Source organism: Salvelinus namaycush, chromosome 12 (assembly GCF_016432855.1).
Source record: "Salvelinus namaycush isolate Seneca chromosome 12, SaNama_1.0, whole genome shotgun sequence".
Lineage (NCBI taxonomy): Eukaryota > Metazoa > Chordata > Actinopteri > Salmoniformes > Salmonidae > Salvelinus > Salvelinus namaycush.
Window position 1 is genome coordinate 34,885,202 of NC_052318.1, and position 27,092 is coordinate 34,912,293.

Sequence of the window (27,092 nt, forward strand, 5' to 3'; positions counted from 1 at the left end):
TGTGCTTTGTTAGCGCCCTCCTGCGACCAATGAGAGCAAATCTGCAATTCCAGCACGAGCCACTTGGTGTCCATACCACCTGGTTTTGGAGGGCAGGTCATACAGTACTTAGCCCTTGATCATGATTACTCTCAGTTCCATTGCATTACATATAAGATTAAAAGTAATTGGATGAAGGCCTCTTCTGTATGGGGGAGTTTCGTTAAGAGCCCCGCCGCTCATTCTGAACATTAACACGCATTGCTTGTGGTAAGCAGAAATGTCTAAGATTTTACTGAGTTACATACAGTTCATTTAAGGAAATCAGTCAATTGAAATAAATTAATTAGGCCCTAATCTATGGATTTCACATGACTGGGAATACAGATATGTATCTGTTGGTCACAGATACCTTAAAAAACGACTAGTAGGGCGTGGATTAGAAAACCAGTCAGTACCTGGTGTGACCACCATTTGCCTCATGCAGGGTGACACATCTCCTTCGCATAGAGTTGATCAGGCTGTTGATTGTGGCCTGTTGAATGTTGTTCCACTCTTCAATGGCAGTGCGAAGTTGCTGGATATATAGTTGGTACTGGAACACGCTGTCTTACACGTCGATCCGGAGCATCCCAAACATGCTCAATGGGTGACATGTCTGGTGAGTATTCAGGCCATGAAAGAACTGGGACATTTTCAGCTTCCAGGAATTGTGTACAGATCCTTGCGACATGGGGCTGTGCATTATCATGCTGAAACATGATGTGATGGTGGTGGATGAATGGGGCGACAATGGGCCTCAGGATCTCGTCACGGTACGTCTGTGCATTCAAATTGCCATTGATAAAATGCAATTGTGTTCATTGTCCGTAGCTTATGCCTGCCCATACCATAACCCCACCGTCACCATGGGGCACACTGTTTACATTGTTGATGTCAGCAAACCGCTCGCCAACACGACACCATCTGCCCTGTACAGTTGAAACCGGGATTCATCTGTGAAGAGCACACTTCTCCAGCATGCCAGTGGCCATCGAAGTTGAGCATTTGCCCACTGAAGTCTGTTACGACGTCGAACTGCTATCAGGTCAAGACCCTGGTGAAGATGACAAGCACGCAGCTAATCTTCTCTGAAACGGTTACCCACAGTTTCATCAGCTGTCCGGGTGGCTGGTCTCAGATGATCCTGCAGATGAAGAAGCCGGATGTGGAATTCCTGGACTGGAGTTGTTACACGTGGTCTGCGGTTGTGAGGCCGGTTGGACGTACTGCCAAATTCTCTAAAACAACGTTGGAGGGGCTTATGGTAGAGACATGAACATTCAATTATCTGGCAACAGCTCTGGTGGACATTCCTGCAATCAGTATGCCAATTGTGCACTCCCTCAACTTGAATCATCCGTGGCATTGTGTTGTGAAAAATTGCACATTTTAGTGGCCTTTTATTGTCCTCAGCACAAGGTGCACCTGTGTAATGATCATGCTGTTTAATCAGCCTCTTGATATGCCACACTTGTCAGGTGGATGGATTATCTTCTCAAAGGAGAAATGCTCACTAACAGTGATATAAACAAATTTGTGCACATCATTTGAGAGAAATACGCTTTTTGTGCGTATGGAACATTTCTTGGATCTTTTACTTCAGCTCATGAAATCAACACTTTACATGTTGCGTTTATACAGTGCATTCGGAAAGTATTCAGACCCGTTGACTTTTTCCACCTTTTGTTAAGTTATAGCCTTATTCTAAAATTGATTACATTGTTTTTTCCCCCCTCAATCTACACACAATACCTCATAATGAAAAGCAAAAACAGGGTCTTAGAAATTCTTGCAAATGTATTAAAAATAAAGAACTGAAATATCACATTTACCTAAGTATTCAGACCCTTTACTCAGTACTTTGTTGAAGCACCTTTGGCAGCGATTACAGCCTCAGATCTTCTTGGGAATGAAGCTACAAGCTTGACACACTTGTATTTGAGGAGTTTCTCCCATTCTTTGCAGATCCTCTCAAGCTTCAGGTTGGATGGGGAGCTTCGCTGCACAGCTATTTTCGATCAGGTTTAACTCTGGGCTCTGCCTGGACCACTCAAGGACATTCAGAGACTTGTCCCGAAGCCACTCCTGAGTTGTCTTGGCTGTGTGCTTAGGGTAGTTGTACTGTTGGAAGGTGAACCTTTGCCCAGTCTGAGGTCCTGAGCACTCTGAAGCAGGTTTTCATCAAGGATTTTTCTGTACTTTGGTCTGTTTATCTTTCCCTCGATCCTGACTGGTCTTGCAGTCTCTGCCGCTGAAAAACATCCCCACAGCATGGTGCTGCCACCACCATGCTACACCGTAGGGATGGTGTCAGGTTTCCCCCAGATGTGACGCTTGGCATTCAGGTCAAATAGTTCAATTTTGGTTTCATCAGACCAGAAAATCTTGTTTCTTATTTATTTTATTTTAATTTCACCTTTATTTAACCAGGTAGGCTAGTTGAGAACAAGTTCTCATTTGCAACTGCGACCTGGCCAAGATAAAGCATAGCAGTGTGAACAGACAACAACAGAGTTACACATGGAGTAAACAATAAACAAGTCAATAACATAGTAGGGGGGGGGAAAAAGAGAATCTATATACAATGTGTGCAAAAGGCATGAGGAGGTAGGCAATAAATAGGCCATAGGAGCGAATAATTACAATTTAGCAGATTAACACTGGAGTGATAAATCATCAGATGATCATGTGCAAGTAGAGATACTGGTGTGCAAAAGAGCAGAAAAGTAAATAAATAAAAACAGTATGGGGATGAGGTAGGTAAATTGGGTGGGCTATATACCGATGGACTATGTACAGCTGCAGCGATCGGTTAGCTGCTCAGATAGCAGATGTTTAAAGTTGTTGAGGGAGATAAAAGTCTCCAACTTCAGAGATTTTTGCAATTCGTTCCAGTCGCAGGCAGCAGAGAACTGGAAGGAAAGGCGGCCAAATGAGGTTTTGGCTTTAGGGATGTTCAGTGAGATACACCTGCTGGAGCGCGTGCTACGGGTGGGTGTTGCCATCGTGACCAGTGAACTGAGATAAGGCGGCGCTTTACCTAGCATAGCCTTGTAGATGACCTGGAGCCAGTGGGTCTGACGACGAACATGTAGCGAGGGCCAGCCGACTAGAGCATACAGGTCGCAGTGGTGGGTGGTATAAGGTGCTTTAGTAACAAAACGGATGGCACTGTGATAAACTGCATCCAGTTTGCTGAGTAGAGTATTGGAAGCTATTTTGTAGATGACATCGCCGAAGTCGAGGATCGGTAGGATAGTCAGTTTTACTAGGGTAAGTTTGGCGGCGTGAGTAAAGGAGGCTTTGTTGCGAAATAGAAAGCCGACTCTAGATTTGATTTTGGATTGGAGATGTTTGATATGAGTCTGGAAGGAGAGTTTGCAGTCTAGCCAGACACCTAGGTACTTATAGATGTCCACATATTCTAGGTCGGAACTATCCAGGGTGGTGATGCTAGTCGGGCGTGTGGGTGCAGGCAGCGAACGGTTGAAAAGCATGCATTTGGTTTTACTAGCGTTTAAGAGCAGTTGGAGGCCACGGAAGGAGTGTTGTATGGCATTGAAGCTCGTTTGGAGGTTAGTTAACACAGTGTCCAAAGAAGGGCCAGATGTATACAGAATGGTGTCGTCTGCGTAGAGGTGGATCAGGGAATCGCCCGCAGCAAGAGCAACATCATTGATGTATACAGAGAAAAGAGTCAGCCCGAGAATTGAACCCTGTGGTACCCCCATAGAGACTGCCAGAGGACCGGACAACATGCCCTCCGATTTGACACACTGAACTCTGTCTGCAAAGTAGTTGGTGAACCAGGCAAGGCAGTCATTAGAAAAACCGAGGCTACTGAGTCTGCCGATAAGAATATGTGATTGACAGAGTCGAAAGCCTTGGCCAGGTCGATGAAGACGGCTGCACAGTACTGTCTTTTATCGATGGCGGTTATGATATCGTTTAGTACCTTGAGCGTGGCTGAGGTGCACCCGTGACCGGCTCGGAAACCGGATTGCACAGCGGAGAAGGTACGGTGGGATTCGAGATGGTCAGTGATCTGTTTGTTGACTTGGCTTTCGAAGACCTTAGATAGGCAGGGCAGGATGGATATAGGTCTGTAACAGTTTGGGTCCAGGGTGTCTCCCCCTTTGAAGAGGGGGATGACCGCGGCAGCTTTCCAATCCTTGGGGATCTCAGATGATACGAAGGAGAGGTTGAACAGGCTGGTAATAGGGGGTGCGACAATGGCGGCGGACAGTTTCAGAAATAGAGGGTCCAGATTGTCAAGCCCAGCTGATTTGTATGGGTCCAGGTTTTGCAGCTCTTTCAGAACATCTGCTATCTGGATTTGGGTAAAGGAGAAGCTGGGGAGGCTTGGGCGAGTAGCAGCGGGGGGGGCGGAGCTGTTGGCCAAGGTTGGAGTAGCCAGGAGGAAGGCATGGCCAGCCGTTGAGAAATGCTTGTTGAAGTTTTCGATTATCACGGATTTATCGGTGGTGACCGTGTTACCTAGCCTCAGTGCAGTGGGCAGCTGGGAGGAGGTGCTCTTGTTCTCCATGGACTTTAGTGTCCCAGAACTTTTTGGAGTTAGAGCTACAGGATGCAAATTTCTGCTTGAAAAAGCTGGCCTTTGCTTTCCTGACTGACTGCGTGTATTGGTTCCTGACTTCCCTGAACAGTTGCATATCGCGGGGACTATTCGATGCTATTGCAGTTCGCTTATGGTCTGGAGAGTCCTTTAGGTGCCTTTTGGCAAACTCCAAGGGGGCTGTCATGTACCTTTAACTGAGGAGTGGCTTCCGTCTAGCCACTCTACCATAAAGACCTGATTGGAGTGCTGCAGAGATAGTTGTCCTTCGAGGAAGTTCTCACATCTCCACAGAGCCACTCTGGAGAGCTGTCAGTGACCATCAGGTTCTTGGTCACCTCCCTGACCAAGGCCCTTCTCCCCCGATTGCTCAGTTTGGCCAGGCGGCCAGCACTAGGAAGAGTCTTGGCGGTTCCACCTTTCTTCCATTGAAGAATGATGGAGGCCATTGTGTTCTTGGGGACCTTCAATGCTTGATATTTTTTGGTACCCTTCCCCAGATCTGTGCCTCGACACAATCCTGTCTCAGAGCTCTACGGACAATTCCTTCGACCTCATGGCTTGGTTTCAGCTCTGACATGCACTGTCAACCGTGGGACCTTTATATAGACAGGTGTGTGCCTTTCCAAATCATGTCCCGTACCTGCTGTTTTCGACTCTCTGTACCGCACCCGCTGTCTCTAACTATGAATGCTTGGCTATGAAAAGCCAACTGACATTTACTCCTGAGGTGCTGACCTGTTGCAACCTCTACAACCACTTATTTGACCCTGCTGGCCATCTATGAACGTTTGAACATCTTGGCCATATACTGTTATCTCAACCCAGCACAGCCAGAAGAGGACTGGCCACCTCTGGTTCCTCTAGGTTTCGGCCTTTCTAGGGAGTTTTTCCTAGCCACCATGCTTCTACATCTGCATTGCTTGCTGTTTGGCGTTTTAGGCTGGGTTTCTGTATAGCATTTTGTGACATCGGCTGATGTAAAAAGGGCTTTATAAATAAATTTGATTGACGTCCAATCACTTGAATTAACCACAAGTGGACTCAAAGTTGTAGAAATATATCAAGGATGATCAATGGAAACAGGATGCACCTGAGCTGTTTTGACTCATAGCAAAGGGTCTGAATACTTATATACATTTGCTGACATTTCTAAACCTCTTTTTGCTTTGTCTTTATGGGAGATTGCGTGTATATAGAGGGAATTTAAAATAAGGCTATAGAAAAAGTCAAGGGGTCTGAATACTTTCCGAATGCACTGTATTTTTGTTCAGTATAATTTAAAATAAACAAACAAGGCCTATTATACTTTTCTTGTGATGAGTAAATTCTATTTTCTTGCCTTCACTACATGACACAAGCTGAACTGGTTTAGCATACACCTCCAAATATTAAAATATAGTTGCAACTTGCAAGCAGCAGTACAGGGTTCTTTTCAGACAAGCACAAAACTTACCATAAAGCTCCCTGCAATGGGAACTGCCAAACACTAGTTAGAGCATGATTACAAATTTGCATGTCAAACAATTATAATGTATAGAACTGAAAAGTGTCATGCTTTTGCAAGACAGATAATGTCTTTGTGGTTATTTGTGCTTGCAAGTAGGCTGGCACAATACCTAGGGTCCTTTGTCTCATTTTTTATTTTGGTCAGCAAATAGTGACTGCGACATGACGCCAAATCCAGTAGGTTGTAAAATGCTACCTTTGACCAGAATCTGTTATAAAAATGTTAACCATATATCAGTATTACAATAATATACATACCACAATAACAATCAGAACAACTGGTTGGCTAGATGATCTACTATTGAGTTTAGATATGGTAATGTTACAGTAATAATGACACGTAAAGTAATGAGACCTAGCGCAACCTCATGAGAAATTCCAATTACTATTTTATTAAATTCCAATTAAATATCCAGAACTTCAGTGGGAACACAGCTGCATATTTCAATAGATGAATTTTCAGTGTTAAAATTCCAACATTTGTTTCAAAAAGGTTAATCAACTTCCAACAAGCCTCTTCTTCTGTTAAAATAATTTGTGTCAAAATAATTCAGAGCAAGATTATTTCAAAAGCAGGTATGCCCACATTAGGGAAATTTAAAAAATGTTCTGCTTAATCTCCAGCACAACATCAACATATCTGAAAATGTGGCATTTCTATGTTTTGTGGTAAAAAAAAAAACGGAGGAAGTGTCCAAAATTAGTAGCTAATGGCAACTAATTTGTTAAAATCACACCATGCACACCAATGGTGTCATTGAAAATATTCCTATTTTTTAAAAAACAAAACAAACTAGCAATTTTCACGTTGCGGTGGTCCTCGAGGTTATGAATATGAAGTTGAAAAATTGTGAAATTGTCCTTTAATGTTTAAAATGTTTCCAAAATTGCTTACAATCAAGTTGAAAATAAGTAAACCCCTCCCAAAGAAAAACCACTGTACATAAAGGGTAAAAATACAACCACCTACAAAAGCGAAATGTTCTGAGTTGGCGAACCTACAATGTGACACTATACCACCTGCAATTAGTCTGCCATCCAGTATTATTTTTAAAAGTCCCAACAAGGTACCAACACTAATAAAAAACAAAACCGTAATTATGTTTGCTTAAAAACCCTTTATGACCACTGCACAACAGAACAATCCTCCATATTTAGCTGTTTTTTTTTAGCTAAAACCCTGTACCAATAATTACAAAATTGTTGATAAAAATATTCCTCTGTTAAGGTAATGGAGGTTTTAGGGATAACATATGAGACTTGGGGGCCATACAAGGGAGGGGATTGGATGGACGGGAGCAGTGCTACTCAGTCTTCTCTTCTGGAGTCTCTACCTGTAAGGTGACAAAAGAGCCATTCACTGTGAGACACTGAGAATCCTGAATGATTAATGCTTTTAGATGGATTTGCCTCCAGAAATAGTAAGATACAACAACTAACTAAAAACATCAACCTTCAAGATAATATTTAAAGTAAAAATAATTGGTAAAAGAAAAGAGACCGTGTATCACTGATATGGCATGACATACTTCATCTGTCTTGATCTCGCCATTTTCAGTCTGGGTCTCCTCTTTAGGCTCCTTGACCGCTGCTGCCTTTGCCTTCTTCTTGTTGTTTGCTTCTTTTTCTTTCTGTGGGGTCAATATACATGCATATATGTCAAATTGTCTTTGCCTGGCACCCCCGAATCAAGAAATTGTCTAAACATTTAATATGGGAATGTGCCAGAAAGAGAACAATGACATATTAATCACATTATAGGAATATTTATACTTAATCATGTAAATGAGTAGATATTGAAAAAAGGTAAATATTACCTTAGCTGGCTTTTTTGGATTTGGTGATGGTTTTGAAGGTACTGGTTTCTGAAAAATACAGAAGACTATATTGGTTCTCAAAGCAATGAATTGCATACCATGAAACAGGACAAAAAACACATTATAGATTTAAAAAAAAGTTGTGCTTATGCCCTTTATCAAAGAATAAATTCCAAAAGGAAGATGTACATTTGTAAAAAAAAAAAAAAAAAAAAAAAAAAAATTATACGAATTTACTCACCGATGACAACCGTGCAGATCTCCTTGAAGGCTAATGTAACGAAAAATAACAATACTACTCAAAGGTGTGTGACAACATTTCTAAAGGAATTGAATGAGGATGCTTGATGTATTTTCATAATGCAGACAATTGAATATTTCCCTATTTCAAGAATGCATTATCTTTTAACTATTGGGTGTATTTTCTGGTTTTTGCAACCAAATAATTTGATAAAATCACCAGTGATCACTATTGAGGATTTTAATCATGGTGAAGATTACAACCTGTAGCCTATTCAACAAGGGTGATATTCAGTGTGTGTATATAACTTACCTCCTCCTTGACATCGCTATCTGCTCCCTGCAAAATTGATGAAAAATACATTATTTAAGATGATAGATATGCATGCTTTTGTTTCCCAACATAATAACGCTGAATATTTACCTATTGTTTAAAATGAGTAACTCCAAGTTGACAAACTTACTTAGCCCCTTGCAAACACAGGCAATAGCCTACACTTTGCCCATACAGACAGCCTCTACTCATTCTAGACAAGCGCTTCAAATTCTATGCGTTGAGTAGCAGAAGCAGTTGCACCATTACTTTTTTCAGTGGGACATTAGTCTTCATCGGTTTTCGCCAAATGTATAAGGGGGAGGGGAAGAATCAATTGTATTCCGCCATCTGGTGATAAGGGGCAATAGCACCCATTTAACGCGATGAACAAAGAAATCATTCAAATAATTAACATTTGCGACGGTCTTAAAATGAAATTATCGAGGGGAAAAAATGAAAAATTAAGTAAAAACTATACCCCCCTCAATGCAGATTTACACGCTCTGTCAAAAGGCATCCGTTTTGTTTCGCTGTGTTCGAGATGGATGGGATTGGAACTGCAAAGCATGGCTGCTTGTGGTTTCAATAGCATGGGGATCCAGTCTGGCTTCAGACAAGATTGTTTACGCCTCTTAAATAAATCGCAAAAAACATTCTAAATCCTGGAAAATACGGCGATATTTGCAAACCAAAAAAATCTAATAATTATTTCTAATTGTTTGTTTTTTTACAAGAGTGAACAAATTCCTATGGCAGATTTGTATTAAATCTCCGTTGCCTCGAAAGCTTCATAATATCAGACTGATTTATACGGGCAAAAAGTATATCCGCATACTAATCTAAACTCTACATACCTTTCTCTTGGGCATGTTGAAATGTAGGTTCTCTTCTTTAATGAAACTAAAGAGCTATATTTTGTGATTGAGTTCACAGTTTGTAGAGTGGCGTTCTCTTATTACTAATACTGTAGTAAACATATAGCACATTAAACCCAGTGGTTGGATGGGGGTGGGGATAGGTGCGGTTAAATGGTGACTGATGTTATGCTTGGCCAATCAAAGGATGGCATAAGGTGTCCCAAAAATAAAGATTTTTTAACGTAGTTCATTTACGCGCCAAATTCCTAGTGAACGTGAATGATGTAATCATGTTTTGTAACAGTATCCACTGACTGGCGCATGAAAATAAGCAATAGCATGCGTTATAATGTTGCAATTGTGCAAGCATTCGTGCGCTTAACCAGTGTTGTAGTACTCGAGACCACATATTGAGTGTCTCGGTCTTGGACACGTAATTTCTTCCCGCGACCAGCCGAGTAAAAAACTGAATTATCAGCTTCTATTCAACCAGCGCATAAAACCGCTTCGCCAGGCCTAATATATATACTCCTTTCTTGAAACGTTAATATCTTAACAGCCTTTATCTATTATAGACATGTTTGCGCTGTAGCGAACCTATAGGCCTTCAGTGTGTGACAGGTTCGTGATTCTGTTAGGACAGCAACCGTAACACCAGCGCACTCAAGTAGGATAGTGCACTTTTTGTAAAACACAAAAAGTGCCAGTGGTGTAGTGGAGGGTATACGCAGGTATAAACCTATAACATTTTTTTTCTTCTCCTATGGCCATTGCTTATACTCACTTCTTAATCCCTATTTATGCTATCAATGTAGTGTAGGTATACGATTTATCAATTATGTCGTACAAGAGAAATAATTCACAAAGTAGCCTACACAATCGCAAAGCACGCGCGCTGGACACAGCCTAGTTTCAGTGGAATATCATCTGCCAGGAGCAAGAGTGTGCAGCTCTCAGCTGGTTTTGGCATGGAGCAGCTGACAGATGAATGACATCAGTAGCAGGTAGGGTACGAAAGACGCTTCAATTTATGATATCTACCAGTAAATGCTAACTAAAGCAACAATGGGTATGCAAACCAGGTATTGAAAAAGTTTAATCCGAAGTGTTGGTTAGTAGGCTATTTGTGATGCGCAATTGTCATCATGCTTGTTTGCATCAGGGTCTTGGACATGGATGGGCCTGGGTGGACAGAGGCCCACCCACTGGGGAGCCAGGCCCTGACAGGACTACCAGTTTGATGTGGTTTAAGCATTGCTGTGGATTTCGAATTTGTTTGTTTTTGTTTTTCCTCAACAAAAAGTGTGATTTTGAGAGCGCAAATCTATTTATGCTAGCCCAACACAGAGCCTAACGTTAGATAGCTGCTAGGAAGATGTCATTTCATGCCATTAGAGGAGTGGGTGTTAATGACTTCCCCTCATCGTTTTTCGGTGGCTATACAAAGATGGAGATGCAGATGTGTCATTTTGTTAGCTAGCAAGAACTTGAACGACTGTTATACAGTTAGTATATCTCTTGCATTCGCAAATTCACTCTGGCCATCTACTCCGATTTCAGAGCACTCTCGTCTGTGTGTGCTAGAGCACAGAACTGATGAATTTACGAACATGCAACACCTGCTGAATGACAGGTGTCAGTAAACGTAGGAAAAATAAGTTAGTCAAGAACGCTCTACATAACATGTAAACAGCCTAACCAGCTCTGCTACGGCAAGTAAAATGGTCAGTGACGTGGTCTCTCATTTGTGTCTGGAAGTAGCAAGCTCTCCAACTTTAGCCAGTTTGCATGCTTGTGCCAACCAAGCATGCATCGGCAGGCAAGCTGCAGAAAGAAGAAGAGGCTACAGTTCCCCATCGTTTATCAGTGCAATTTTATTGACAAACTAGCTTAAAAAGTTTGAGGGTTTATCTAATGTTCCTTCCTTAGATTTTAGCTCATCTTGCTCTGGCTAGCATTACCTACCTTTTCATGGTTGTATGATCAATAGGACTGTAAAGTTACCAAATGTAAGAGGACTCCCGTGGTGTTAACATATATCCATTCAGGTTTATTTTGTGGCTTTTGGCAAATGCATTCTGATGATCTAAAGTCACGCTGGTGCAACTGACTGTAAACACAGTCCAATTCAAAGTGAATGATGGCAGGCCCATGTGGCAAATGGCTTGTTTGTATAAAGGTCTACTGTACCTCTGATTGGCTATAGCGCACCGGTCTGTGTAGACTCCGGTAGTTTGGTTTTATTCACTGCAGTGTCAATTAAATTGTCCAAATGCACAGCTGCTTTCCTCTCTATACTGCTATAGAATTTTCACAACATTTTAAGAATTTAGGAAAATGTGAAAATGACCATATCTAAGTCATCGGTTCTCAGAAATGTAAGTGTTATTCTTCCTGGAGGTGTATATGAACAGATTAATAAGATTGGCATTTAAAGTGGAACTTACGGCAATGCTTCACACACAAGTTATTTAAAAAAAGAGATGGCTAACAGAAAGCACACTGCAATAATCACAGTTCCACTCACCAGATAACCATTTGAAACGTATTGTTGAAAGTCATTCTTGAAAAGGAAAAGCTAACAAATGACCAACAATCCTCTTTGATAACACCTGCTGCAGCCAGTGCAAACTAGCCGACAACAAAAGCTAGCTAGCTAGACCATGGGAAAACTACTGCTCTCTATTGTGACCTGTTGGCCTTCAAGGCAGCAGAAGTTACCATAAGTTTTTGTAAAAACGGTCCCACTCATTAAGTCAAAATGTGATTGGTTGAGTCCACTGTCACTCCAAATTGTTGCCCTAATACAGTTGAATGGCAGATGCCTGAATGGCAGATGCCTTTATCTAACTTATGGTGGCCTAGCCAATGACTGACTTGGCTAGCTAGATTTCTCCCCCCAGAGACCAGCAAAAGAAAAATCCTGATTGGATCTTTTTTCTTCTTCTTTAGTGTTAACCCTTTCCAACAAATATTGAAGAGATTAAATCAGATCATTGAAAATAATAAAATTATCATCGCAGTGCTAACTGCGCCACCAGAGTCTCTGGGTTCGCGCCCAGGCTCTGTCGCAGCCGGCCGCGACCGGGAGGTCCGTGGGGCGACGCACAATTGGCATAGCGTCGTCCGGGTTAGGGAGGGTTTGGCCGGTAGGGATATCCTTGTCTCATCGCGCTCCAGCGACTCCTGTGGCGGGCCGGGCGCAGTGCGCGCTAACCAAGGGGGCCAGGTACACGGTGTTTCCTCCGACACATTGGTGCGGCTGGCTTCCGGGTTGGAGGCGCGCTGTGTTAAGAAGCAGTGCGGCTTGGTTGGGTTGTGCTTCGGAGGACGCATGGCTTTCGACCTTCGTCTCTCCCGAGCCCGTACGGGAGTTGTAGCGATGAGACAAGATAGTAATTACTAGCGATTGGGGACCACGAAAATTGGGGAGAAAATAGGATACAATTTATTTAAAAAATAATAATAATAATAAAATTATCATTTTATAAATCCTTAGCCCCTCTCTGAAGGCGTAGAAGGCCCATTGTTCCCCACTGTGTTTGGATTAGTAATAATTCATAGTGGCTCTATTTTTCCTCAACAGCATTTTCTCACTATTTTGAATGTCTAAAGAATCCATATGTTGTTCAAAATGTTCACATTTCAGAACTCTTATTATGGTGGTGATTTGACAAAATTACAATCAAGGTCTTGAATTGGACTCACATTTTTCTGGTCTCGGTCTCGCCCCACCTCTGTTCTTCGCCTTGAAATCGGTCTCGAACACAACACTGCTCTTAACATTAAAACATTGGAAGACGGTACCAAATAGAGTCCCACAGTGGAGGTGTCATAATACCCATTAAACCCAGTGGTCAAACAGGGAAATGGTTCCAATCGTTTTTACACCATTCATTTTCCCATAGGGAATTTTAGAAACACTTCAAATAAGGGCTGTGTTTCGTATAGGCTTACCCTGGCATGATGTTTTGATAACCATGTAAATCTCTCTCGGACAAGGTCACATTATTTATTTGGCTCCATTTGCTCTCATATTCGAAAATGCTAATTAGCATCAAAGTAGACATTATGCAAGACTACAAACCCCAGCAAACCCTTGTGCAAGTCATCGCTAGCTGAAACCTTTACTAAAGTGTCAATTTAAAACTTGCACAAGACAGTTCACAGAATTGTCAATTTAAATACATTTTTCCAATTTATTCATTGAGGGATGATGTCTAAGCTTGCAAGAAGATGTTTTGTTCTGTATAATAGCCACATTAGCAGCTAATGGGTATTTCGTTTACAGGCGAATATTGATAAAAGTTACCTTGTCCGAGAGAGATTTGCACGGTTATCGAAACGTTTCGCTAGGGGAATCCTACATGAAACACAGACCTTATATGAAGTAGTTCTAAAATCTCCGACTCTCAAATGAATGGTGAAAAAACGATTGGAACCATTTCCGAGTTTTACCGCTAGGTTTCATGGGTATTATGACTCATACTGTGGTACTCAATGACGTTGCCAAATACCCTATGAAAGTGCCGCCGATTTTATGTTGCAGATTCGGTACTGTTTTTGAACGGGCTTCAGATTTCTATAATCAAATTCATGAAAACGTGGTCATTTACGATATTTGTAAAATTATATTCGTGGATTAATTCGTTGACTTGATGCCTTTAATGAAGGTTTTCGATTGCGTTTTCAAAATCGAAAACCTTCGTGAAAGCTATTGGGTGTAAATTAATCCACGACTATGAATATCATGTTACATATATCTTAAATGACCATATTTTCATGAATTTGATTATATAAGCATGACGCCCATGCAAAAACAGTTTTACACCAGGAAGTAGGCGGAACGTTCATAGGGTATAATCACCCAGATTTTTCATAGGCTTATTCTCTTTTCAGACAGTATATAGTATATAGTAGTTAGAAGGTTATAAGCCTATTACTATATTTTCCTTATGTCTGAGCACATCTATTAGCTTTATTTCAATTATTTGAATTGCAATTCTTGAAAAATATGTGAGGAGCATTTATTACGTATTTATAGACTATATGAATAGGATAACAACATATTAACATAATCAAATGTATTTGAAAATGCATTTAGAAAGCACTACAATATATAGTTTGAAGTGTTCCCAATTGTTTTCAGAGATCTGATTTCCATCTGTTGTTACAGTGTTAGAGAGAGAGCGAGAAAGAGAGTGAGAGAAAAAGAGAGAGAGGGGGATCATTTGGAGACATCCGTGCTTTGCTCACTTGGGTTTTGGGGAGTGAACCAAACAGCCATGGTAATAAAAGTCTTTATAGCATCCTCCTCTGGATCGACAGCGGTAAGAAATCTTGAGTATTGAGTAAGCCTTATAGCATATTGACCGTTTATGTACATTTTCTTGGCAAATTCAAAGTATTTGCATTAGGTGTTTCGGGCTCATACAAATGAGCTATTGTGTTGTAGCTACGCAGACTCTATCATATTAAATGTATTAAGCTCTATGGAAATGATCTTGCTTTTGAAAGTTCTACAAGTTGTGCATGGGATGTCCCGAGCAATAGAGTAGAAGCTGGGACTGACAGCTGCACAAATACATTCGATTCTATAGGCTTCTCATGCATGACAATGCATAGGCTATTGTAATTAACCTAAAACAATGATTTGATAAAGAGGGCCTTCAATTTGGGAGATATTGATTTGTCATATGACTATTATTCTATTAATTTGTATATATTGTTAATTTAGTGTTAACACAAAACTATGATTGTATTGTATCTAAAATGCATTTACAGGACAGTATAAAATCAAAAGAGGATACATAATCACATATTCATTGTCTGTAAGAATATCAGTCTCTTACCCCCTCTGTGTAGGAATGTTTTTATGAGTGAGCATGCAGACAAGAATGTTTAGGTAAAGCACTTGGTTAAACAGATCAGATGTTTTCATGCAACTGTTTTGGTACAAATTGCCTTGTGGTGAGGGTGAGGGGTCAAACTTAACTAGACTCTACCATCAGATGTTGACTCCCCCACCACAACCTTCCTCCATTTTCCTGTTTCCTGTGTGCCACCACTCCTTCCCTACATACTGCAAAACAACACGCCTAGACTAAAGGACCATTGCCAGTGGTGTTCTGTGCCAGAACAGCTGGACAGGATCAGTCTTTGGACATCTGAACTTCATACCTCACCCAATTACATCACTCTCTAAAGAATCAGTCAAAGAGCATCAGATGTTGACTACAGAATGACTGCCTCAGATAACCTCTGAATTATCTGGTCTGAAACGACGGATATTATTGCTTACTGTAAATTTGCAAGTCAAAATGTTGTCTATAAAGGATTTTCTAGACAGGCTTCTATGTGCAGTGCAAAGTTTAGACAGAACAGAAGTGGTTGCATTGGAACACTGGGCTCTCCTCCTACTGCCATATTTGGTCTGTGCCTGTCTTCTGAGCTGATCCTGGTTGCACAGAGGCCTTATTGGGTCCGTCTCAGTCCCCAGGCTCTCCTGTAGAATGCAGCCCAGCTGCAGAGGCTCTGCAAAGTGAATAGAGGCTTATCTCCCCATACTCCACACTTTATTACACATCAAAACAGTATTATTATTGTGTCTTTATTACTAGGGATGCACCGATATGACATTTTTGGCCGATGTCCGATATTTTGCTTGCCAAAAAAAACAATAACGATAACCAATATTTACAATTTTAGCGGTCTTTTAAGCATTCTAGTACAGTTAAATAGTTACACACACATGGACGCAGCGGTCTAAGGCACTGCATCTCAGTGCGAGAGGCATCACTACAGTCCCTGGTTCAAATCCAGGCTGTATCACATCCGGCCGAGATTGGGAGTCCCATAGGGCGGCGCACAATTGGCCCAGCGTCGTCCGGGTTTGGCTGGGGTAGGCCGTCATTGTAAATAACAATTTGTTCTTAACTGACTTGCCTAGTTAAAATAAAGGCTACACACACATCACACTGACCAAAAAGTTATTTTGTTGGCATTTACGTATGTCCCCATTACCAGTAAAACCTAATCAAAACCTATTTCTTTCACTTACTTGCTGTGCTGTTTCGTTGTTCATTTGTAGAGTCGTTTCATTCTCAAACAGGATTTCATCATACATGTCAAGAAGTGAAGTTTTAGCTCTGTCTGTCCGTGACCTCTCTTCCTCGGTGCGCACTGTCACTGTGTCCGTTTCCATCTTGTCCAGCTGTGTATGTAACATTTCACGTAAACCCTGTTTCTTGTCTGCAACAAAGTAGCGGTCCTTGTACCTAGCATCGAGCATGGTGGCGGCACAGTAAAGAGGCTCAGAGAGAATGCCACCGAATCTTGTTCACAGCCTTGTACTTTTGCAAATGTTAACTCCACGGTCTGTGTCGGCAGTTTTGTTGAGCAGGCGTTTCAATGCCATGACAGAGGGTATCACGTCTGCTGCAGACGCAGTTGATTAGCTTATTACTCGAGTCAGTTGTTCGAATGGCGCTAGGAGAGTGTTCTAGTTTCCAAGTTTCAAACATGTTCTCAAATGCCATTGAAATGACAGCGCCGGTATGAGAACCAGCACATTCTTGAGCATGCAATACGGCTTTCCTCAGTACGAAATCCTTATTGACCCACTGTGCTGTCAGACTCAGCATGCTCATGGGCCTGACATCGCTGGTCCAAATGTCAGTCGTGAAGCTAATAGCAGTGACGCCCATAGCAAGTAGCTCATAGATGTGCGTTGCAATAATACTGTGTAACTCCGGTAGGGCAACATCTGAAAAATAGTGCGTACCGGGACTCGACCAATCAGTGAAAGCCAACATCATCCACGACAGAGAATGGTTGATTGTCAAGGGCAATGAATTCCATTATCTTGCCGTTAATGGATTTTGCCTTTGAGTTGTCTCACTGAAATTTTCTTACTCTTTCAAAATGACTGCTCCACTTGAACTTGTTTACTTGTTGGAAGTGTGTGCTTAGTATTTTTCTGCTTTTGTTCTGTGTATTACTGTATTTTTGTGGCGTCATTACGTCATCTACCTACGTTATATAGGTATGCACGTCAGCTTTGACAGTTTTGCACATCGGCGTTAAACTAGACATCGGGCTGATGCCGATGTTGCCATTTTTAGCTAATATCGGCTGATTCCGATATGCTCACTGATATACCATGCATCCCTTATTATTACATGACCTAATTATATATCTCATCCTCTTTCTGCCTGTAGATTAAGAAGCAGCAGCAAGACATCATGGGTTTCCTAACTGTCAACAAGATTGACTTTAAGGAGTGTGACATCGTAACTAGTGAAGACAACAGGAAGTGGATGAGGGAGAACGTACCTGAGGACTTCCGACCAATGACGGGGGTCCCCCTGCCTCCACAGATATTTAATGAAGAACATTACTGTGGGGTGAGTGTTGTACTGTACTGACCCCTTCACAGTGTAGTGAAGCTTACTGTCTGAAGCTGATGAGAGGTCAAAGGACAGTATGCTAGCAACTGCATAGTAAAGAAAAGTATGCTTTGATAACCAAAAGTGCCTGGTTTATATTTTTCCTGTTCTAATTTAAGGTAGACATTCTCAACATACTCTGTGAGAATATTGCAGCCCGGTACCTTTGTAACAATTTGTGTAATAATGATAAATAATAATACATTTTATTTTAAGTGCTTTTCACGACACCCAAAGTGACTTTACAAACACAAGAACATCAGCAGGGTAAAAAGCTATAAAATCATGTATTCAAATAATTAAGAATATGAATATACCAAACATTAGGAAAACCTTCCTAATATTGAGGTGATAGCCCCCCCCCCCCCCCCCCCCCCTTTTTTTGCTCTCAGAACAGTCTCAATTCGTTGGGTACGGACTCTACAAGGTGTCGAAAGTATTCCACAGGGATGCTGGCCCATGTTGACTCTAATGCTTCCCACAGTTGTGTCAAGTTGGCTGGATGTCCTTTGGGTGGTGGACCATTCTTGATACACATGGGAAACTGTTGAGTGTGAAAAACCCAGCAGGTTGCAGCTCTTGACACAAACCGGTGTGCCTGGCACCTACTACCATACCCCGTTCAAAGATACCCCGTTCAAAGGCACTTACATATTTTTTCTTGCCCATTCACCCTCTGAATGGAACACATACACATGCCATGTCTCAATTGTCTCAAGGCTTCAAAATCCTTCTTTAACCTGTCTCCTCCCCTTCATCTACACTGATTGAAGTGGATTTAGCAAGTGACATCAATAAGGGAACATAGCTTTCACCTGGATTCACCTGGTCAGTCTGTCATGGAAAAAGTAGGTAATCTTAATGTTTTGTACACTCAGTGTATAAAAGTATACTAAACATAAGCACAGACTAACCAGGGAGGTGAACTAGACAGAGGATAAAAGCTAAGACAACAGAGTGTACGGGTAAGCATGTGTGAAGAGGTGTGTCTTTAGTGTGGACTTGAATATGTGTATGGATTGTGAAGTTCTTACATGGAGAGGGAGGGAGTTCCAGAGTTGGGGAACTGCCCTGCTAAAAGCCTGGTCTCCCATGGAGCGGAGCCTGGTGTGAGGGAGGGTGAGGAGGCCGGTGTCAGAGGAGCACAGTGAACAGGTTGGGAGTGTAGGGGTGCAGGAGGCCAGTAAGGTATGTTGGCGCCAGTCCATTGAGTGCTTTGTAGGTGAGCATGAGCAATTTGAAGATGATCCTATATTGAACTGGGAGCCAGTGGAGTTTGATGAGGGTGGGGGGGGGGGGGGGGGGGGGGGGGGGGGTCCTGAGGTTTGGTGTGTGTGAGGACTCATGCAGCTGAATTTTGAATATGTTGAAGTCTGTCCAGTGTTTTGGAGTCTGAATGGCGTTGCAGTAGTCCAGGCGTGATAAAGCAAAGGCGTGAATGAGGGTTTCAGCAGCGGGGTCAGTGAGAGAAGATCTGAGTCGTGAGATGTTTTGAGGTGGAAGAAGGCTGACTTGGTGATGTTCCAGATGTGGGGTTCAAATGACAGAGTGGGGTCAGATGTAACACCAAGGTTCCTGACAGTGGAGTTGGAGTGGATTGTGCAGCCATCTATTGTCATGTTGAGTTGACCCAGTCTCTTGATGACGGAGTTGATGTCCATGATCTCTGTTGTAATAACCTTCTGAAACAAACTTAGTGAGACAGCTACCTTTTGTATTGTTGTTGCAGAATTACGAGGCCTTCTTTGATGCCCGTGAGGAGCATGCAGTGTATGCATTCTTGGGCCTAACAGCCCCTCCAGGCTCCAAGGTAAAGACCAAGGCCTTATGGACATACTCCGTCAGTCAAAACCACACACAGAGGACCATACTCATGTGCAAGTTACCAGTCCATCTATTTTGAATGATCGCTTGTTTCCGCTACTACCATGTATTTCACAACTCTGTTGCCAAACATAGAGGCAATGAAGGATGACCTGCAGGTCCAGACTGTTCTGTTGGCAACTGTACTATATCATTACAATACTTACACGAAATTGTTCTCGTGAAATTACATACACCTTTTGGTGGAAGCATAAATACAATTGGTCTCAACCCTGGTGTTGCATCATTTTCTTAGCACTGTTTTCATACCACCCACAGGAAGCAGAGGCCTTGGCTGGACTGGAGCAACAGTAGCCGTATGGTTTTGATTAGCAGACCACAGTGCCCTCTCCTGTCATCCTCCATTCAGCTCTACAGCAGCTTGCCACTGCTCGTCTGGAAAACGTCTTCTCAGACCAATCATAGCGCTTTATTTTGTTGTGAAAGGTAATCAGAATGGTATCAAATTGACCAAATGTTGTGTTTTTTGACAATGTCTTTAAAGTGGTGACCTTGTACTGTTACAATAGTTCAAGTCAATGCTGGGCAGTATCCCATGTTCAATATCATATTGAAATCAAGGTGGAATGATTGCCCAAATACTAGGAATTTAGTAGATGATAAAGACATGCTTTGCACATATGAGAATATTTAATTCAATGATATATTTTTCATGTTTGATAATAAAATAGTGTTACTTTACTACTCAGTCTCTCTTATTCTTACCCACTTTCCTTGTTATTCTTGTTTAGCTCAAATTAACATTGCAAAGAATACTGTTGTCACATAATTGTTTCAGTTCTCCTTACATTCTAAATGGAATGTCACACCACAGAAGGCAGAAGCTGAAAAGCAGGGGCAGTGAGTGTTCTAATTTTATTTCTAACAATGCTTCCTGTTTTTGACATTTGCTACTCAGAAGCTCAGTACAATTAGGGACAGCACATTACCGTGGCTGCTCACCAGTTAGAGAAATCTGTAGATAACTTGTAAACCTTCTATTAGTGGACAGACTAAAGGAACACCATCTATTATAAAAACAGAGGTAGGGATATTGTCAGTATCTTTCATGTGTTTTATACTATTTTATGTTTTATGTGATCTGGCAAGAGAATATAAATATTTATTTATCTTTCGAACCTGATAGGCTATGTCATGCTAACATGATTATTTGGGGTGGTTTCCTGGAACCAGATTAATGCTAGTCCTGGAATAAAATCTATGGAGAATCACAATTGAAAGTGCTAGTTGGTGTGGTTTACTGCTATGTTGTATTGAGACAATTTGCACTGTTATGTAGTGGTTGTCATGTTGGGAGAAGCCTTCATCAGAGTCTTCAGGTACAGGGAAGAGGATTGTGACCCCCATTCCACAAAGGCTCAGGAACGTCCACCACATCCTGCCCCCAATATAATTCTGACCCCAGGTTCAATGTCAGGTAAGCAGTTTGGATTTGTCTGAAATGCTGCATGTCTTTCTGGATCAGTAGAATATGCTTAATCTTACAATGTTCATATATGATGAGTATGATGTTTTATAATTGTTTTCATTTTATATTGCCATATTTTTAAATGTGCTTCTGGTGTGTGGACTGCATAGGAAACATGGAAGGTCTGGTGCAGTCTGATCCTAGAGTGACAACCAGGCTCAGTGATGCCCTCACCATCCCCAATAGCCACTGTGACGACTATGGTGACCTGGAGCTCTATCGCTCCTGGTGCTGCACCACCTTCTGCAAAGACTACCCCGACCTGCAGCTCAGAGGAGACCATGTGGGAAACAGGAGCTCAGAGAGCCCGCGGCTGGAGAATGAGGGGTTCGAAGGACCACTTCTTCAATCTCAGGACCTGGGAGAGCTGGAGGCCTTGGAACCCACAGGGCCTGTGGAGCCTAGGGTGCAGGTGGAGTCCCAGCCCCTGCAGGATGAGGGTTGCCTGGTCATGGACAGCAGCATCATCACCCTGAACAGGGAGCCTCTATCCAATTCCATGCTGAACGGCTATCTGGAGAGTAAGCTGCTGGAGGTGTACAGACAGCACATGCAGGACAGCCTGGCCCGGGGCAGCTCTCCCCTGGTCCAGACACCTCCCCAGGGCCTGATACCAGCCCCAGTAATGAAGCTCAGCCTGCATCTCTGTCAGGACCACGGCCTGGACTCCAGTACGGCCCAGAGCATCGTCATCCACTACCTTAGCACCTACACCGTGGCTAGCTCCCACTTCAGCTCCCCCAACCTGCGCATCTCCAACCCTGAGCCTAGAAGAAAGCCCACCTGACTGAAACCAGCAGTAGTTTCACTTTGTCCTCCGACTCTAACATACTTGAGAATGGTCTACAGTTTTAGTTTCGTTTTCTCTGTACTGAATCTGTATACTTGGTGGTCAGTTGTATTGCATTCGGTTCAATAGGTAAATTAAATTGATAGTTTAGGATGGAGATCCCTTCATTTTGTTGAATTGTTAGAAGAAATATCTTTAGAAAATGCCACAATGTACATAATATCTACTTCATAAATGCAACCAGTTCCTATAATGTAATACTTGGGAGCCTGAGACAATCCCCAGCTTTCAAGTTGAAGGACAAAGAGGAGACAAACTGTAAGATGAAGGATAATTTAGTCCTTGTAAAGCATCTTGGTTCTTGTTTCTGAGAAATGATTCCTCACAGATATTGCAGATCTGAAATTATATTGTCATAACCACAGACTATTACTAAACAGTAAAAAATAGCTATTTTGCTATCTTGGTTGTCAGAAAGAGTTAGAAAATATTGACACCTGCTGTCATACATAAACATTGCATGTTAACTGCAAGTGTCACATAACATTTTGACAAGAAAGCACATTACACACATCGGTGTCAGATCAACATATCAAGCTCTGCCAAATTTGAAACGCTTTTTAATCTTAGATGCAACTGACTGAATCGAATACATGAATATGCTAAAGCACTGAGCTATTGCCGTCATGTCTTGTGGAGAATAAACTGGCCATTGGAATGGGTAGTGAAATTGACTACACTAAGTGTACAAAACATTAAGACCTTCCGACTATTCAGTTGCACCCTCCACCCCCCTTTGCCCTAAGAACAGTCTCAATTCATTGGGGCATGGACTCTACAAGGTGTCGAATGCGTTCCACAGGGATGCTGACCCATGTTGGCTTCCCACAGTTGTGTCAAGTTGGCTGAATGTCCTTTGGATGGTGGACCATTCTTGAAACACACAGAAACTGTTGAGTGTGAAAAACCTAGCAGCGTTGCAGTTCTTAACACAAGCAGGTGCGCCTGGCACCTACTACCATACCCTGTTCCAAGGCACTAAAATCTTTTGTCTTGCCCATTCACCCTCTGCATGGCACATATACACATGCCATGTCTCAATTGTCTCAAGGCTTAAAAATCCTTCTTTAACCTGTTTCCTCCCCTTCATCTACACTGATTAAAGTTGATTTAACAGGTGTCATCAATAAGGGATCATAGCTTTCACCTGGATTCACCTGGTCAGTCTATGTCATGGAAAGAGCAGGTGTTCTTAATGTTTTGTCCACTCAGTGTATAAAAGTATACTAAACAAGGTGCATATCAGACACTTTCTGGTTTAGTGACAGGTTGTTATTTTACCTCTGAGGAGGCCTATCCATCTAGATCATTGTCAATCATATCAAGTGAATGTCATGACTCAGGTGGGTAGCTTCATTCCAGAAATCCCCCTCTTAGGCATCAACGGCAGGGATGTATGACTGGCAAGGTTTATGTGAGTGTGACTATATGATAGCATGTGCTAGAAATGCATGCATTTTTATTTTAGATGGGTGCATCTAATGTGAAAACCAGTATCGAGTGACTTTAAGCATGGTTAGTATATGCTGCTTGGGAGAGGATTAACAGTAAACCGGTGTGTGTGGGGAGCAAGTGCCAATGCCACCACTTCACACCCTGTCGGGAGCCACTGGGTCATACACCAGCCAAGCCAAGGACTATTAGCATGGCACTGTTAGAGCAGCATAGGAGTGGGTAATGGTCAAAGATTGTGGTGCCCATGCCTCTGATAATTTACCAGAACCAAATGTTCATGTTTATGAATTTTGATGCCATTTTACACCATATAGTGAGATGTATGGGGAGACTTCAATAAAGATACAAGAAATGGGCAGATCTCCAAAGAGTCAGTAATAGGTTTAGCAGTTAAAGATGTGTCATCATCACCCAGCACAGTGAGGACTGAATTATTAACCATATCCTGGTGGGACTCAGTGGGATGAAGTTCGAGGACCTGTAGGGATGTGTTGTGCAACAGAATCATGTAGTGTGCTCACACCATATATAGTTGATTGTAGTTGTAGTAGTTATTTTGGCTATAGGTCGATAAGTATCTACAAAATGTGTCTTTTCTATATAATTAAACATGGGAACATCAGAAAGAAATGATAAGCACATACCCCAGCATTTGTCATGATGTGGTTTTACAGTAACTGAGATATTTTGTAACTAACTGAAGAAGAAAAAAGACTGTCATTCAATTGTATCTTGCATGTTTTGTTTGAGTCATTACTTCAATGTAAATTGCAGGGTGACCCAGTTTTAATATGGTTTCCCCCCATACTGTATAGCCCCCCCCCCCCCCCCCCCCCCCCCCCCCATACAGACATTGATGCAAGCATCACTAGGTTTCTATTGGTTAAAACACAATGGCTTCGGTTCTGTTCCTATTCATATTGGTTGGAACTGGAAACAGTTAAGGGGGTGAACATATTCCTGATAAAAAAGGTAAAAAATATAAGAATATGCTTAATTGTTATGCCTTACGTTCAGCTATCAATGTTTCTCTATAAAGGCATCAGGTAATTATATATTATTGCACCATTCCCTGTGTCTCTGGAATGAAGCATGTGATGCTGCGGTGTGCAGGGGAGGGAGGGGTTGCAAGACTTTCTCACTCAGAGAGAGACTCGCTTCTCTACACAGTACAGTGGGGTCGGCAGGTAGGCTACTGTTGTGTGTGTGTGTGTGTGTGTGTGTGTGTGTGTGTGAGAGAGAGAGAGAGAGAGAGAGAGGCGGCTGAGTCGTTTCTGTGAGCGCGTGGACTGCACCATAGCATTCCGTACCCAGGATACTGTCACCAGCCATGCCTTTACCCAGTAAGGTGCACCTATGTTATTTGATCTCTGGTATACCGATGCAACATTTCTGATTTGCGACACCCGATTTTCTTGCTCGATCAAGTCCTTGTTTGAAGGATTTGAAGACATCGATGATGGCCCTCGTGATGGAACCTATAAGCAAATGGACACCTAAGCAAGTGCTGGATTGGATGAAAGGTAATGATTATAAAACATGTTTCTTTTCATTTGCATGATACTGACAGAATACATTTTGAAGCGACTAACATGGATATGTGTACATTTGTTATCTTTTATCTGAATACGTGGTTTAATAAATTGGGGCTGATTTGAGCTAAAACGCTGCTATTCTTTGCATTGAAATATTGATCGTGTGCCATTTTGTGTATCCGACCCTGATGTAGAAGCGCGCTATTCAGTGTTGCCTAATTATCGCCCTGGCCTGATGTAGGCTACGCATTTGTAGAACACCAACCAGATACTCAGACCAACTTATTATGCTACGTGTAAAGGTGTTCAACAATCAGTTTACCTATATAAGGTTCACATGTAGATTACCTCATACCATAAAGACTGCGTGCCCCCCCCCCTCTAACGCACAAACACACACACACACACACACACATATTGAATAAGTGTTGGCATCAATTGAGGCGTTTGCAAAACTAGCACCATGGACAGCGAACCTACCTTATTTGATAATGCGTTGACAGAGACTATGATTTACATTGTTACATTGCTACAAAAATCCACCATTGTGGGTAGTGATAAGGAACACATTGCAGGTTGCAAGCTAATCGAACTGGACAGCAGCTTTTGCAACCACAATTGTCAATTTCACCTTTAAGATATGCTGTTTAACTGAACTCAAAATGGTTGGCGTTATGATGTTCAGTGTGTTTTGAAGAGTTCTCCACTATCTGCCATAACATTCATATTTCTATGAGAGAAAATATACCTACCTATAGTTGCTTTTGTTATATAGTGTGGGCTAAGAGTACAGCTGAGGTGAAGTACCCCTTAGGTAAGACCAAATGGAGGACAAAACAATTGTTGCGCTATATTACCTGCCATAATCAGATTGTGTGTACTGTTATGTTAGTAGTGGCAGACTTCTGTCATTCTGGAGGTGAAACACTAATTGACAACAAGCCTTCATTGGAAAGAAAGGTGAACATGAGAAACTTCATGCGTATACATCCAAATGGTTGAATGACGATCAAAAGAAAGACCTATTAGTTACTGTAACAACCAAACACAAGTGAGATAGATCTGATCATGTTCTCTCTCACCAGGGTACAAGGATTTACTGTCATCCAACTAAAGAAGCTGTGATGTCAACCCAGACATGGGATATGTTTTCCCACATACAGTAGTTTCTGCCAGCCAAGTGTCAGTTCAGGAGTGCATAACCGTGCTTGCTTCTGGCGCTGCTATCACAGATGTGTTTACAGCCTTCGCAGCAGGGCAGGGCTCGCCTACGGCACAACTTCTGTACAGCTGATACACAACACAACTAGAAGAACTTCAGTTCAGTCTCAAATTCTCCACCCCAAACACCATGGAAAGTGCATAGTCAAGGTGACATCTTTGTCATCTGTTATATTCAATAATGTAGGCCAACGGATGACGCCAATACACAGCAAAATCTTGACAGTCTATAAAACTGGTAGAATACAACTGACATAAAGAACAGAGCCGGTCTAATATCTATCCTAAGGTCATTTGAGACAGAATGGTTGCTGATGTGCAATCTGAGACACAGAGAATGCTGATATGCAAGTTGATAAATGTCTTTGTGCTGCCACAGCTACAAAGAATATCCACACCCTCTCCACACCGTAAACTGTGTGTTATTGGTTGCTTTTAATCTCTTGTTCTTGAGTGGTTCTTGAAAGGTGGCCAGTGGACACAGTCGTGAGGGGGAACTCTCACCTAATGATCATTAGGGCAATAGAGATTCTATAATTGTGATTATGTAATTCTATAATAAGGGCTTTACACTCCTTGTTACAAAGAACATTGTCTATATATTAGACACTACACACACAAGTAGGCACAGCATGGCACGCACACACACACACCAATGCACCAGTTGAGGCATTCATGAAAAACTAGCACCATGGACAGCGAACCTGCCTTGGTAATGCATGCCTTGCATTCATACAACGTTCCAACTTTGTGGATCAGGCTAGGGCAGTTGGCAAACTAATTGAACTGTACCTCTTCTATTTCATAACCACAATTATCTGTGTGTGAGAGTAGGTTCAATGCCAATGAGAGTAAGAGGGAGGGACTAACCTGTTTTTGAGGGCATTGAGGACTCT

The 27,092-nt window shown here is 42.0% G+C and overlaps 4 protein-coding genes across 6 annotated transcripts in view; 3 read left to right on the plus strand and 1 right to left on the minus strand.

Moving 5' to 3' along the window:
- Positions 1 to 6,475: 6,475 nt before the first annotated feature.
- On the minus strand, positions 6,476 to 13,785 carry LOC120057168 (non-histone chromosomal protein HMG-14A-like). 2 transcript variants are annotated; one of them, XM_039005640.1, is made up of 6 exons: positions 13,045 to 13,785; positions 8,477 to 8,503; positions 8,165 to 8,194; positions 7,924 to 7,971; positions 7,636 to 7,737; positions 6,476 to 7,440 (listed from the first exon to the last, which is right to left on the minus strand). In XM_039005640.1, the coding sequence occupies exons 1-6, from the start codon at positions 13,120 to 13,122 to the stop codon at positions 7,411 to 7,413; spliced, it is 315 nt and encodes a 104-aa protein (XP_038861568.1). In that variant the 5' UTR covers positions 13,123 to 13,785; the 3' UTR covers positions 6,476 to 7,410. The 2 variants fall into 2 exon arrangements, with proteins under 2 accessions (XP_038861568.1, XP_038861569.1); XM_039005641.1 differs by lacking the exon at positions 13,045 to 13,785 and adding an exon at positions 9,334 to 9,492.
- Positions 10,105 to 20,348, plus strand: LOC120057166 (SH3 domain-binding glutamic acid-rich-like protein). Of its 2 annotated transcripts, XM_039005638.1 has the most exons (5): positions 14,203 to 14,352; positions 14,513 to 14,666; positions 17,556 to 17,741; positions 19,513 to 19,593; positions 19,926 to 20,348. In XM_039005638.1, exons 2-5 carry the CDS (start codon positions 14,622 to 14,624, stop codon positions 19,959 to 19,961), a joined length of 348 nt encoding a protein of 115 aa, XP_038861566.1. In that variant the 5' UTR covers positions 14,203 to 14,352; positions 14,513 to 14,621; the 3' UTR covers positions 19,962 to 20,348. The 2 variants fall into 2 exon arrangements, with proteins under 2 accessions (XP_038861567.1, XP_038861566.1); XM_039005639.1 differs by lacking the exons at positions 14,203 to 14,352; positions 14,513 to 14,666 and adding an exon at positions 10,105 to 10,340.
- A 902-nt stretch (positions 20,349 to 21,250) lies between these two features.
- On the plus strand, positions 21,251 to 21,922 carry LOC120057507 (TLR adapter interacting with SLC15A4 on the lysosome-like). The gene has a single exon (XM_039006106.1). It carries the CDS (start codon positions 21,251 to 21,253, stop codon positions 21,920 to 21,922), a length of 672 nt encoding a protein of 223 aa, XP_038862034.1.
- Positions 21,923 to 24,899: 2,977 nt separating this feature from the next.
- Positions 24,900 to 27,092, plus strand: part of LOC120057508 (connector enhancer of kinase suppressor of ras 2-like) — a 52,408-nt gene continuing 50,215 nt past the window's right edge. Inside the window, exon 1 of the mRNA XM_039006107.1 lies at positions 24,900 to 24,963. Within this exon, the coding sequence (XP_038862035.1) occupies positions 24,900 to 24,963 (64 nt within the window). The remainder of the gene's footprint in view (positions 24,964 to 27,092) is intronic.